At 39.4% G+C, this 13798-nt stretch overlaps 1 protein-coding gene across 2 annotated transcripts in view; it reads right to left on the bottom strand.

Annotated features, from left to right (window-relative positions):
* pax5 (paired box 5) overlaps positions 1 to 13798 on the bottom strand; it is a 507795-nt gene that overhangs the window by 300369 nt on the left and 193628 nt on the right. For both annotated transcript variants that reach the window (XM_059969114.1, XM_059969116.1), the window contains one exon: positions 1896 to 2019. In XM_059969114.1, coding sequence (XP_059825097.1) covers positions 1896 to 2019 — 124 coding nt within the window. The remainder of the gene's footprint in view (positions 1 to 1895; positions 2020 to 13798) is intronic.

Consider the following 13798-nt stretch of genomic DNA (forward strand, 5'->3'; position numbering starts at 1 on the left):
TTTAACATCCAAACTTTACTTAAAATGTTATGATGCTATTGACTTATTACTGACTTATAACTGACTTATCACTATATTCATGTGAGGAAAATATGTTTAATATTAAATTTGTTAGATAAACACTTTTAGAAATGAAGTGGAGTGCATTAGCCACTTAAAAGGAACTTATAATTGATTTATCACCTATATTCTAGTCATGATTAACACCCACCCCCACGCCGCCCCCCCCCCACCCATGGTGCCGGTCCGCAAGAATATTGTCAATATTATGCCGGTCCGCAGTGCAAAAAAGGTTGGTGACCCCTGTTCTAAAGGAGGATAGGGCAACCGTGACTAACATGGGAAGTCAAAGACAGCAAAGCACAAGAGAGGGCACACAATTATTTTTAAAAATCAGTGGAATACTAGAGATTTGCAAAGCTTTTAAAAACCAACCAAAGGCAACTAACAAAGCATAAAGGCGAGGAAATAGGGAATATTAAGGTAGCCAGTGGTATAAAAGATACTAAAGGCCTCTGACATCAGTTAAGATGTTAGAGTCCATTATTAAGGATGAGGTTTCAGGGTATTTGGAAAAACATGATAAAATGGACCAAAGTCAGCATGGTTTCCTTAAAGGGAAGACTTGCCTGGCAAATTTGTTGGAATTTTTGAAGAATAACAAGCAGGATAGGCAAGGAAGAGTCAGTGGATGTTGTTTACTCTTGGATTTTCAGAAGACCTTTGACAAGGTCCCACACAAAGGCTGCTAAACAAGAAAAGAACCTTTGATATTTCAGGAAAGAAATTCCCATGGTTAGAACAACAGCTGACTGGAAAAAGGCAATGATTGGGAATAAAGGGGGCCTTTTCTGATGCTCCTCAGGGGTCAGTTTTGGGTCAGCTATTTTTGACAGTATATGTTAATGATCTGGATGATGGAATTGATGGCTTTGTGCTCAAGTTTTCAGATGTTACAAAGATGGTTGGAGGGCAGGTGGTATTGAGGAAGCAGAGAATCTACAAAAGGACAGACAGATTAAGAGAATGGGCAATTAAAAATAGCGAGTGAAATACAGTGTAGGGGAATGTTTGGTCATGCACTTTGGTAATGGAAGAAAGGTGCAGATTACTTTCTAAATAGGGAGAAAATTCAGAAATCAGGGGTACACATGGACTTGGGAGTCCTAGTGTAGAATTCCCTAAAGATTACCCTGCAGGTGGAGTCAGTTATAAGGAAGGCAAATGCAACCTTAGCATTCATTTTGAGAGGACCAGAATATAACAGCAAGAATGAGGCTTTATAAGGCACTGGTCAGGTGGCACTTGGAATATTGTGAGCAGTTTTGCACTTCATATCTAAGGACGGATATGCTGGCATTGGAGTGGATCCAGAGGACATTCACGAGAATGACCCAGTAATGATAGCATTAACATATGAGTTGCATTTGATGGCTCTGGCCTGTACACACTAGGAGTTAGAAGAGTGAGGGGAGATCTCAGTGAAATCTGTCGAGTATTGGATGGCCTAGATAGAGCGGAGGTGCAGAGGATGTTCCCACTAGTTGGGAGTGTAGGACCAGAGGTCTCAGTATCAGAATTCAAAGACGTTCCTGTGGAACAGAGATGAGGAGGGATACCTTTAGCCAGATGGTGGTGAATCCATTGAGCTCAGCTGCTGAGGCCAAGTTCTTGGGCATATTTAAAACTGAAGTTGGTAGGTTCTTGATTAGTCAGGGTACAAAACGGTATGGGGAGAAGGCAGGAGAATGAGGTTAAGAGGGGAAATAAATCAGCCATGAACAAATAGCAGAGCGAACTCTGTGAGCCAAATGGCCTAATTCTGCTCCTGTGTCTTATGGATAAAACATCTAAGTGTGCTATGCAATAAAACACAAGATTTTATCTAGACCAACCTGTAATAATTGGGTAAGATTGTGGTCCTGGAGCACTGGCCCCTATGTCAGCTGGATTTGCTAGACTCGACTTCATATCTTCCAGTCCTCCAGCTAGTGATGCCATGGTGGAATACTCTGTATTCTGGAAAAATAAGGAAAGATGGCTCATAACTTCCCACACAAACATTTTGTTAATCCATGTATTGCAATGAACAAGTTTACAGTGACACTACTCATGGTACGTAGTCACCAAAGATCTGGATATGTTGGATCACAATAAATCAGCAAAGCATGAGAAAGAAATACAGGTTGATGTTAGCTAAATTCACACAGAACTGCATGGAACATTGACTGCCTCAGGGTTAAAGATCAGACACCTAAAAGAGTTTGCTGCAGAAATGGCAGGTGATTTTGTGATGATCTTGCAAGTTGTCTAAATTCTGAAATTGTCGCAACAGAGTGCAAGGCAACAAATATAAATGGCAGAAACAAAAACAGGGAACAGGAGACCAACTAGTCTGACATCTGTTGTCAATGAAATGATTGTATCAACCATTAAGAACATCACTACAGAGAAATTAGAAAAGTAAATATAAAGCTGATTTTAAGAAGGAAAGCCAATATGGAGATTACTGAAGATGTAACAATCCAGATAAGGGTGAAATTGGTGATAGGATTGAGCTGTATTTTCAAAAGGTTACTTCCAGTCTAAAAACATGGGCTCTTGTCATTGAGGGTGACATATTAGCACTGATGGAGAATTGGTTGAAGGACAAAGAGTGGAGAATAGAAATAATCGTGACTGCTAAGGTGGCAAAAGGATCAGTACAGGGTTACCAGATATTCATGATTTATATTAATAACTTAGATGAAAAGACCTTAGAAATCCAAGTTTGTTGATAATACAAGGCCAGGTGGAAAGGGAGCTGTGTGAGGGATGCAAAGTCAACAAAGGGGTATAAGCAGTTGGGCAAATGGCAAATCAAGATTCTGTGGAAAATAGAAGGTTATTCGCTTTAGTAGGAAGTTGGGGGGCAAAAGGTGAAAAATTGTAAATGTCGTGCACAGAGAGATCATGCTGTTCAGGTGCATGATCCACAGAAGGCAAACATACAGCCACAGCAAAAAAAAATAGAAAGACCGATAATCAACACAAGATACTTTGTAAGAGCAGCAGCAGAGACATACAGCATGGAAACAGACTGTTCAGCCCCCTGTATGTATAGCAGCTATCAGGTACAATACTAAATCCATTACCCAGCACTCTGCCCTGTGACCTTCAGCTGCTCATCAAAATACTTCCCAACTGTTGGGAAACTACCTGCCTTCTGGGTGAAAAAAAATCCACACTAAATCTCCTTACCTTAAACCTTTACTCGTGGTTCAAATGCCTCGAAAGAATCTTTAGCAATGTTTTAGGTGAAGAGATTAAGGTGTGGAAAATACAGGGGTGGAGGATCTAACTGCTGACTAAAATCTGGAAACAGTATATGTGTAGAATAGCAGACAATCCTGGTATTTAATTGATTTATTCACATTTTCAAGTGTTATGTTGGTTATGTAGCTTAGGATAGAAAATTGATACACCGGCTACTGCATGTGATGGAACCTGAAGCAAAACGTCAACTGCTAGAAGAACTCAGTGTTTGAAACATCGTTTGTGGAGGCAAAGGGATAGTCAGTGTCTTGGTTTGGGAATCCACATAAGTTCAGAGCATGTAGAGAGAGAATGTCCAGTATAAAGAGGTGAGAGGCACAGGTGAGACAGGCAATTGGCAGAAACATAAGAAAAGTAGAAGATAAACAAGGTGGGTGGAGCCAGATGAGGGAAAGGGAAGGGTAGAGACAGAGGCTGGTCAGTAATAGTTGCAACTGGGTAATAGAAAGATGATAGACAGATGGAACCAGGTGGGGATGGTGGATGAAAGGATTGAAAACAAGTGTATGTGGATGACAGGCAGATGGAACCTGAGTGGAGGATTAATGGAAAGGTGAAAAATGAAGAGACTGTGGGTGGATTGGTGGGAGTGGGAATGGCAAAGGGGACAGACGGGGAGTGGATTACTTGCAACTAGAAAAGTCAATGTTCATGTCATTAGGGAAAAAAATGGTAATTTGATTTATTGGCTTTCAGGGGTGAGTTTTCTTACTGTACAATGTTTTTTTTTTTGGCTTGGTTTTACCCAGTCTAATGACGAGGTGCAGGACAACTAACAGGGTTAACTTCGCAGGGTTAACTCTTCATGACCTGTATCTCAGAGGCTTTTGCTGTGTCCGGGACAGAAGGCCATACAGCAGTGCATTAGATATGATACTTTTACTTATTCTGAAGGAAAAGAGTCAATGTTCCTCCTCTGAAGATACTCTCACGCTTGTTTTTAATATAATGGGGGCACCTCTAAAGTGCATTTGCAGATCACACGTGTTGACAGAAATGGAATCACGGACATTCCATTTGGAAAGCCATCAGTACTACTAACAACAGTGAAAATGTGGAGGAGGATAAAAAGAAATCAGTGATTAACTCTGTCTATCACATCCCTCCGAAAGAATCATCCAAATAGTTCCCAGCTCCAATTTTTCCCTTGGCAAATCAATCATCCTTAAGAAGATATTTAATATTTAATTTCCTTTTACACATTCCCATGAATATGTTTCCACCACCCTCTTAGGTAATGTGTTGCAGACCTTAACAACCCTCGATTCAATGAAATTTCCTCTTCATCGGTTATTTTAAACCGATGACCTTGAGTTACTGACCCACTTGCCAGAGAAAACACTTTCTTCCTACTTGCCTTACCAAAACCTTCCACGACTTTGACTATTTCTTTTAGTGTTATTCTGCGTTGAGGACAGCAAACTCAGTTCTCCAAATTCTCCACAAAATTGACATCCCTCATCCCAGTTGTCATCCAAGTAAATCTACATAGTTCTGACGTCAGAGCTTTGATGTTATTCTAGTACAATTGCTCAAAGTGCTTGAGCTATGTCGATGTGTAAACTTAACAGGCAGAATCATTGTCTGGACAATTTCTAACAAAAACTGTCAACATTTTAAATAAACCTAATTGCGTCAGAAGCTATGAAGTGGGCAATGAACCAATTCTTTTAGAAGGCCTCTCACCATCTTCTTCAGATGTGCCTCTTTGTCATGACTAGGGTTGTAATTGCTTTGAAAATACCATTTCATAGCTTTGCTTTGGAGGGAGGTGGTAAAAAGATGTAGGAGTTGGATCAGGGAGATGTGTGATTTAGAGGAAGGAGCCAGAACAACTGAGGCTTTCCTTTTTATTTCTTATGGCATGAAGTTGGATGTGGAGTGTGGGATTCACATCTGCAAAAGAGAAAAATCATTTCAGCTGACTGAAGGCTTCCCACCTTTATGCCTCCATTTAATCTGAGCAATACCACTGATTAGATCCTTCACATCCATCATATAAATGAATAGTAGCTATTTTATTGTCTAAATGCAGCGATCCCTCATGGAATTTGGAGATATTAAAGGAGGAAAGAACACAAAAATCATTATGGGATCTGGAACTATCACAGAGAGTTGAAATGCATACCAATCGTGCATACTACCCAAAGATAGTAAAACAGGACAGAATGCAATGATCCTGAACAGTATATGAAGGTATTAATGGAGAATAGAGTGTAGAGACTATGAAGATCTATGAAAAGGATGGTGCAGTACAGAGTTCCTAAAAAGTATCTCGGGCTACTACAGAGTTCTTGAGTAGTACCCAAAGGCATTAAAGGAGGTTATTTTGCATATAATTTACATCTCAGCGCCCTCTTCAGTAGCAATGAAGTATCGTCACCAAAAAGCCTTCAGAAGGATTTAGTTTGCAGTAGAGGGCAGGAACAATTAGAAGCAGCACTTTCTTCTGTAACATTACGATCGGCAATTGTCCCTATTTTAAAACACAGCAACACAAAGTTTTGTTTACTTTTAATTCCAGAACTGTGTTTTTGCAAGTCATTGGTTAGTAGCAACTGGACTGAACCATTAGCGTAATTTTCTATTTCCACATCTGTTAGTAATCTTAGAGCCTATCATATCACCTTTATGGTTCATGATTACAAAGAAAAAACAAAATCACATTGCAGAACAGATAATAAATCTAATTTTGCAGATTACCAACTAGAAGGCAACGTTCAAAATGAACCCTTCTTCCAAGCCCACCATTCTACATCTGTTTTCACTGTTTGTACTTTGCAGGTGATGTTCAGTTTCCATTTCAGTCTGCTATGTTTAATAAGCAATTGATAAAATAAATTCCAGTAATGGTTATGAAATGTACTGCTGGTAATTAGTCTACCTGCTTTATCCAATAATAGGAAACATTACACAAATAAAGTAGTGGCAATCACTAAAATTGTGTGCATTGCTGTTGCATGATGTGTACAGTCACTCATAGTGGAAATTCCTTATCAACTGCAACAAACAATTGATTTCCACTCATTTCAAAATTAATGGAAGCCTGGAAGATTAATTGAAGAACTTCCCCTATTTTCCAGCTCAAATCAGCTCTTTAAATATTTTGTATATATTTTTCCCTGTTAAATGTTTCTGGTACATCCCTTGGTGCTAACTTCTGCTAGTAGCTCAGAGTGAAAGGGCCCCTGGGAACAAAGCTGAGATTTTCACATCAAACGCCTCCACCTTCAAGAAGCCGTTGTTAAATTATGATCAGACTGAGTTGCACGTCTAATCACCCCTGCGGCATCATTAATCACTTTTTTAAATGTCATTGAAATGTTTATTCTAACTTCTTTCTTTGTTATTCTCAATTGTTTAATCAGTCAGGAAGTGAAGAGAACTGATGAAAACCTGGGTTCCCTGCTCCCACTGGCAATTATTGACTGCCTCTGCTAGGAGCTTTTCATCTGATCCCATTCTCCAGTAGAATGGAAGGGGAAACACTACGAATCCAGCAACAACGAGCTATTAGGATGGAACTTGGAATTGTTTTTTTTATTGTCTCATTAAGCCAGCTTTGTTTGCTTGCCAACCGGGCATATCCTGCTGTACACTGAGGTGGTATGAAGGAAACATTCTTGCAGTTACAGTGAAAGTGTGGTGCAAGTAAACAAACCTACTGTAAGGTAGATTGGGAGATCAAGAGTTCATCTTTAGTGTACTGGAGGTTTATTCAAACTTCTGATAAGACTGGGAGAGAAGCTGTCCATAAGACTGGTGATACATGCTTCCAAGCTTTTGTATCTTCTATCTGGCAGGACAGGAGAAATGAGAGGGGCCAGGGTGGGAATGGTCTTTGATTATGTTAGCTGTTTTCCCAAGTCAGCCGGATATGTATATGGAATTAATAGAAGGGTGGCTAGTTTGTGTGATTTAATGGGCTGCATTTACAACTCTCTGCAATTTCTTGCAGAATGAAGAGGTTGTTTTAAAAAACATTTTCATATGAAAAGCAACATTCAGCCTCATTAGATAACTGACTCTCCTCAAATTGACTTTCTTTGAGGTCCAGGGTTTCTTTAATGAAATCCAAAAAATATGTTTTGCCCAATGTGTTTTGGTGAGCTGTTCTGGAATATGAGCTGTTTTGGAATATGAGCTGTCCTGGAATATGAGCTGTTCTGGAATATGAGTTGTTCTGGAATATGAGCTGCCCTGGAATATGAGCTGTCCTGGAATATGAGCTGCCCTAGAATATGAGCTGTTTTGGAATATGAGCTGCCCTGGAATATGAGCTGCCCTAGAATATGAGCTGCCCTGGAATATGAGCTGCCCTGGAATATGAGCTGCCCTAGAATATGAGCTGTTTTGGAATATGAGCTGCCCTGGAATATGAGCTGTCCTGGAATATGAGCTGCCCTAGAATATGAGCTGTTTTGGAATATGAGCTGCCCTAGAATATGAGCTGTTCTGGAATATGAGCTGTTCTGGAATATGAGCTGTTTTGGAATATGAGCTGCCCTGGAATATGAGCTGTCCTGGAATATGAGCTACCCTGGAATATGAGCTGCCCTAGAATATGAGCTGTTTTGGAATATGAGCTGTCCTGGAATATGAGCTGTCCTGGAATATGAGCTGTTCTGGAATATGAGCTGTTCTGGAATGTGAGCTGTTCTGGAATATGAGCTGTTCTGGAAACATTGGCCCAATAATGGAACTAACAGTTAATACTATCAATAGTACAAAAGTCATCACTTATCCTTTAATCTTCTAGCCGAGACTATTCTGCAATAAGGCTGATGAAATAAATTATTGACAATTCTATTTAAAAATCCAAAATGGATCTCTCTTTGAGAGATGGGGGAGGTTTGGGGAGAAAATATGTAATTTTGGAACAGAAATAGGCCAACTGGCCTTTCTCCACCATTTAATAAGATCACTGATGATGCTGCATTTGTGTCTGTTCCATGTAGAGGCCCAGGCTGGTATCACTTCATTGGAGCCAGTGACTGATTAATCAGACTCGTTAGTGCAGATTACAGAACGTGTGCCATGGTGTCAGAGCAGAGATTTTCCACAGGGTGGCCCGGCTCGATCAGCTGCTGGCTTCGAACCCGCCAAACTCATCACACAGGTGACTGCAGGCTGACCCTAGCCTGTGCAATTTATACCAATCTCTGCTTCCTGATGTGTGAGCAAAGTGATTTACTGCCACAGTGTCCAACCACACAATACACTCTCCACAAGGTATGTCTATATAACCCTTATGTCAAGATCACAGCATAATAATCTCCGATATTTATCTGTGGCAACCAATAGAGAAATCAGCAGAGGACACACACCAATATATTGTCTGCTTAAGGGCAATGGAGCATTAAAAAAGTCTCTTTCGCTCTCTTCCCCTCTCTTCCCCCCTCTCTGTTCCCCACCCACCTCTCTCTCTCCCCCCTTCTCTCTTCTCTCTCTCTCTCTCCATCTCTCTCGCTCTCTGAAGTCTTCTACAGCCAAACCTGATATTTTTTTCTTCTTTTATGCTCTGCCTTTTTCCTGTAGCCTTCTCCCTTTCTTTTCTCATTTCCATCTCCCTGTAATGCCGACATGTAAATGTCTGAAAATAGCAGCAGTAATTGAAGATTATGAAGTATGACCAGGTTTTGACAGCCCACTAAGGAAGATGGATTATCCTCATTTTTCTGTAAATTCTGTCAATTTTGGAATTCATAAGCTATCAGCATTGATACAAATGCAACTCCCCAGCTGCGTAAGGGATGACGTGCAACTTATCCCAGAGTCGATTGGTTTCCGATCTCCTTTGAAATCTTGCCAATTTATTTCTGATAAAATTGAGCTAATTTCTAGCAAACTGATTCAAATGGGCCTCGACAAAGGAATATATTTTCTCTTATTTACCTCTCACTGCTTTACAAGATGGCTATCTGGACCACTTTGTAAGACAAATTTCCACAGGACAATCACAGTCTAGTTGAAGCAATTGTTTTGCCTTTTTCTTTCCCATTTTCCTATTACTAGGAGTAAATACTGCTGGGACTGTTTAATAGCGCACTGCAGCCCATACTGATAACAGATGAGGTTTAATCGTCCAATACAAAAATTATTTAGCCTCAGTAAGGACATTCAATGTCATTTGCATAATGACATTTCCATCTCACACACCAAACATGGTTGCACGTAAACAAGTCGGGAGACCATAAATAACAATAAATCGCAATGCCTGTGTTCTCTTCTCAGTAATAGGAACTGCTCTTGTTGAAATTATTTCATTGGGAAATAGGGCTATAACTCTGAAGATGTGTAACCCAGTTTTTCACTGTACTCCACACCACAACAAGCTCCAACCTGAGGGTTTTATTTCATGGCACTTATCAATCCATCAGAATAACTTGTGAATAAAAATTTGAAGCATAATATTTTATGTTCAGTCTTACCTGCAATACAAAAGAAGTCTTAAATGAGGCTTTACATTTGTGCAGTAATATCAATAATCAGATGGTTTTCAGATGTAAGAAAGGAGTTAAACATGATTTTGGATGTGCTTCCAAATAAACATCCCAAGGTAAAGCTGTTAATGCTGCCAGTCCCGCTCACCTTGCTAATAACTGTCCTGAGTCCAGGAGAGGTCAGCTTTAGGTTGCAATCATATGCGTGATGAGTCTGTCATTTCTGCAATAATTGCTTTTTGAAAGGGGGCCTACCTGTGATAAACTAACATCCCTAAGCTGCTTGTCAGAGAGATATCTACACCCAACACTGCACCACCCCCCACCACAACCCATACAAAACAATCGCTTTATTTCTAGACTTCAAGGAGGTCTACAGACCATTTGAAAATATATCACCTACCACCAGGCACCAGGATATGCAATGTATATTCTGTTGATGAAATACCCACTCACCTATGTTCTAAACGGAAATCTGATTATTCCCCCGAAAACCTTTGTGTATGAGAGTGAAGGCTCATTGAAAATGCATGTGCTTAATTTCTGCAGAAGACTGTATATCAGTTTATTTTATTTCCTATCTCATAGAAAGCTTTTTAACTCTGCAGATGTACAAAACCAAGCTCTGGACTTGCGAAAGCTTTAAGAATAAGCTGAGAAACTGAGTCACTATTTGTGAATTTTCACACAGCCTAAACGTTAGGATTGTAGACAGTTTCAATAATGATGATGTCCCTTTATCCAGATTGGATTTTTTATTAAAATAAATTATTCTTAAGTGTTTTTAGCCTTGAAGAGATTACCTTTCATATCGCAAGGAGATTTTAAAATGATGAATTAGATTTGATTGCTGCGGGAATGCAATCAATTACAATCCTTAAAGAAGGCATTTTCTGTTGAGGATAACTTTCCTTATGAATGACCTTCTCGGGGTTAAAGCTCCCAAATGCCCCCTGAACTCTAAGTATGGACATGGTAAATAGGGGCTGTTTTCATCACTCTGCTGGAGCCAAGCTACCCCAACACCCACTCTGGATTTCCAGGCCTTTTCATTTTGTTTTGGTATTGATCTTTTGGCAGCAATGGGCTGGGTAATTAGCCAGAAATTAGGGTTTCTATTACACAGGGATGACTGGCCCAGCTGATTTATCACCTGAATAATTTACTGTGATTGAAAGGAAATTAAAATGAACTCCATTTGACAACTGTGTGATTTTATGGGTTTTAGTGAAGAGTCAGAAACCAAATTAATAGCCTCATGTTGTTTAATAGTCTGCAGAAGGTAAATATGGGACAGACTTTTCCTCCTGTACACCATACTGCGTGCTCTGGTACTTGGATTACATTCCTATCCCACTTAATAAATCAACCTCTCATCCAAGTCCGTTCAAAGATGGTATTCACTAGTGGACAAAGTCCAAGTCAGACCACAGCCAATGCCCACATCCTGCCATTAATCCATGGTTATGTGGACAGAGACAGGAAGAAAATATAAGCTCAGGCAGTTGTAGCAAATAGTAGATGGACAAAGCATTTGAATAGACCCAATAGTTAAAGAAGATCATAGGGAAGGTCTGACATGTGTCATGAAAGAATATATTAGATGGATCAATAAATCAGACAAACCATTAAAGGTAAATAAGCACAAAATGTAAAAATAACTTTGGAAATAAATTTTATCCCTACAAGCATTATCTTTATATGTGATACACGTACATAGAAAGGTACTATGACTACACATTTGATTAAATGGATGGGGATAATGATACCAAAACAGGGCAGAACAGAGCACTGAGAGAAATGACAGACATAAGTGGACAGTCAGATAAAGGAGCCGGACTCTCAGATACATTACAAGATCAAACCGAGGGATATACATATATTAGGTAGAGAATAGAAAATACATACATATTCAACAATTGACAAATAAACAGGGTAAATGTACAAATAAATTGTTGATGGTATTAATTGTAGATAGGTAGACACAACAATAAAAATTTGGAAGATTGACAATGGTAGGAAGATAGGCAAGTAGACAAATTTGGTAGATAGACATATATAGATTGACCTAATAAAATGAAATTGGATTTTCAATTATATTGTTCAATTATTGGTTCTTAACAAGGCATTTGTCTCATGTTACAGTTGAGAGGAGGAGTTCAATTAAATCTATTGTAAATGGATGACCTTAAGTTTAAATTAAACTGATGGCAGAGGCTGACGTTGATGTCAAATAAGCAGCTCACAGTTAGTACATACTATAGATTTTTGCCCAATAAGTGGCTGTTACCATAGCTTTGCAGATTTTCTGGTGACTCTTAGTTTTTTGGTCCAACATTTCACTTTAAAATTAAGTCATTGCCATTTTCTGCATGTTCCACATAGTAATTTATCATGCCAATTTTAGAGGTATACAGCAGAAAATGAAACTCCATTAGTCGAAGACTAAAGCTGAGCAAAAAGATGGGGGTGAGAAGTTAGCTTATAAATGTCATTGGTGGTGCACAAACAAGCAGTAGTGAAGTAGTTACCAAAGGAAGATTATAAACAGAGGTGTGGTGTGGCCAGCTGATCCAACACCTTTATAAGTAGTAATTCAAATAACTTCCAATAACCTACAAAGCTGTTGATTCTGTTCCAATTGTGACAACACAAATACACCTCTATATACCGAAAGTCTATTTTCTGATCAGTGTTTTGCATGCACACTACTCCTGGGTTGGTTTTAACATTGATGAATTAATCCTTCATATTTCCTTCGATTTGTCTCATTTAAAATTTCTACATCTGGAGATCTGAAAGAGGCTACTTATCCTTCTGGTTGATATATGAATAATCACACAGCAATGTCTATTATCGCCAACATCTTAGGTTCATGTGATCACCAAGCTGAAGATGTACAGTATCTGGGTCAATGCCTCAAAAAGGCAACATCTATCATCAAAGATCTGCACCATGCGAGCCACGTCATCTCTCACAGCTACAATCAGGCAGGAGGTACAGAAGCCTGAAGTCCCACACTACTAAGGTCGAGAAAATATACTTCTCTTCAAACATACAACTCTTGAACCAACTAGAACAACTCTAATCACTGCAGCTTAGCAATGCTATCAGCACTTTGATTACTTTGTGCCCTTTCTCGGGAGAGTTGTATATGACTTGTGTTTAACTTGTATATTTCTTTGTAAATGCTCCATACCTGTGATGCTGCTGTAAGTTAGGGTTTTCATTGCAACTGTGCATTCATGTACTTGACCATATGACATATTGAGCATATTAATTCTACGCAATTACATTTACTCATAGAGTCACGGAACACCACAACACATACTTCGGTCCTTTGGCCCATCTACTCTAGGCCAAACTATTAATCTACCTCGACCCATCGACCATAGCCCTCCATACCTCTTCTGTCTATGTACTTATCCAAATTGCTCTGAAATGTTTAACTTGAATCTGCATGCATCACTTGTGCTGACAGCTCATTCCACACTCCCATCATCTCCTGAGTGAAGAAGTTTCCTCTCATGTTTCCTTTAACCATTTCACCTTTCATCCTTAACCCATGACCTCTACTTTTAATCTCCCCCAGCCTCAATGGGAAATGCCTGCTTTCATTCACTCTATATATGCACTTCATAATTTTGCATACCTCTATCAAATCTCCTGTCATTCTCCTTTACAAAAAAATCTGCTTCTGAAGTCCTGGAAACATCTTTGTAAACTCTTTCAATCTTATTGACACCTTTCTGTAGTTAGCTGGCCAAAACTGCATACAATACTCCAAATTTCACCTCACCAATGTAACATCCCTACTCCTGAACTCAGTACTTTGATTTATGAAGGCCAATATTGCCAAAAGCTCTCTTTTTGATCCTATCTACCTGTGATGCCACATTCAAGGAATTATGGATTTGTATTCCCAGATCCCTCTGTTCTACCGCACTTCTCAGAATTACTCACTGGTGTAGGACCTACCCAATGTGCAGCACCTCACACTTGTCTGCATTGAGTTCCATCTGCATTGATCAGCCCATTTT

Source organism: Hypanus sabinus, chromosome 5 (assembly GCF_030144855.1).
Source record: "Hypanus sabinus isolate sHypSab1 chromosome 5, sHypSab1.hap1, whole genome shotgun sequence".
In the NCBI taxonomy this organism is placed as follows: Eukaryota; Metazoa; Chordata; class Chondrichthyes; order Myliobatiformes; family Dasyatidae; genus Hypanus; species Hypanus sabinus.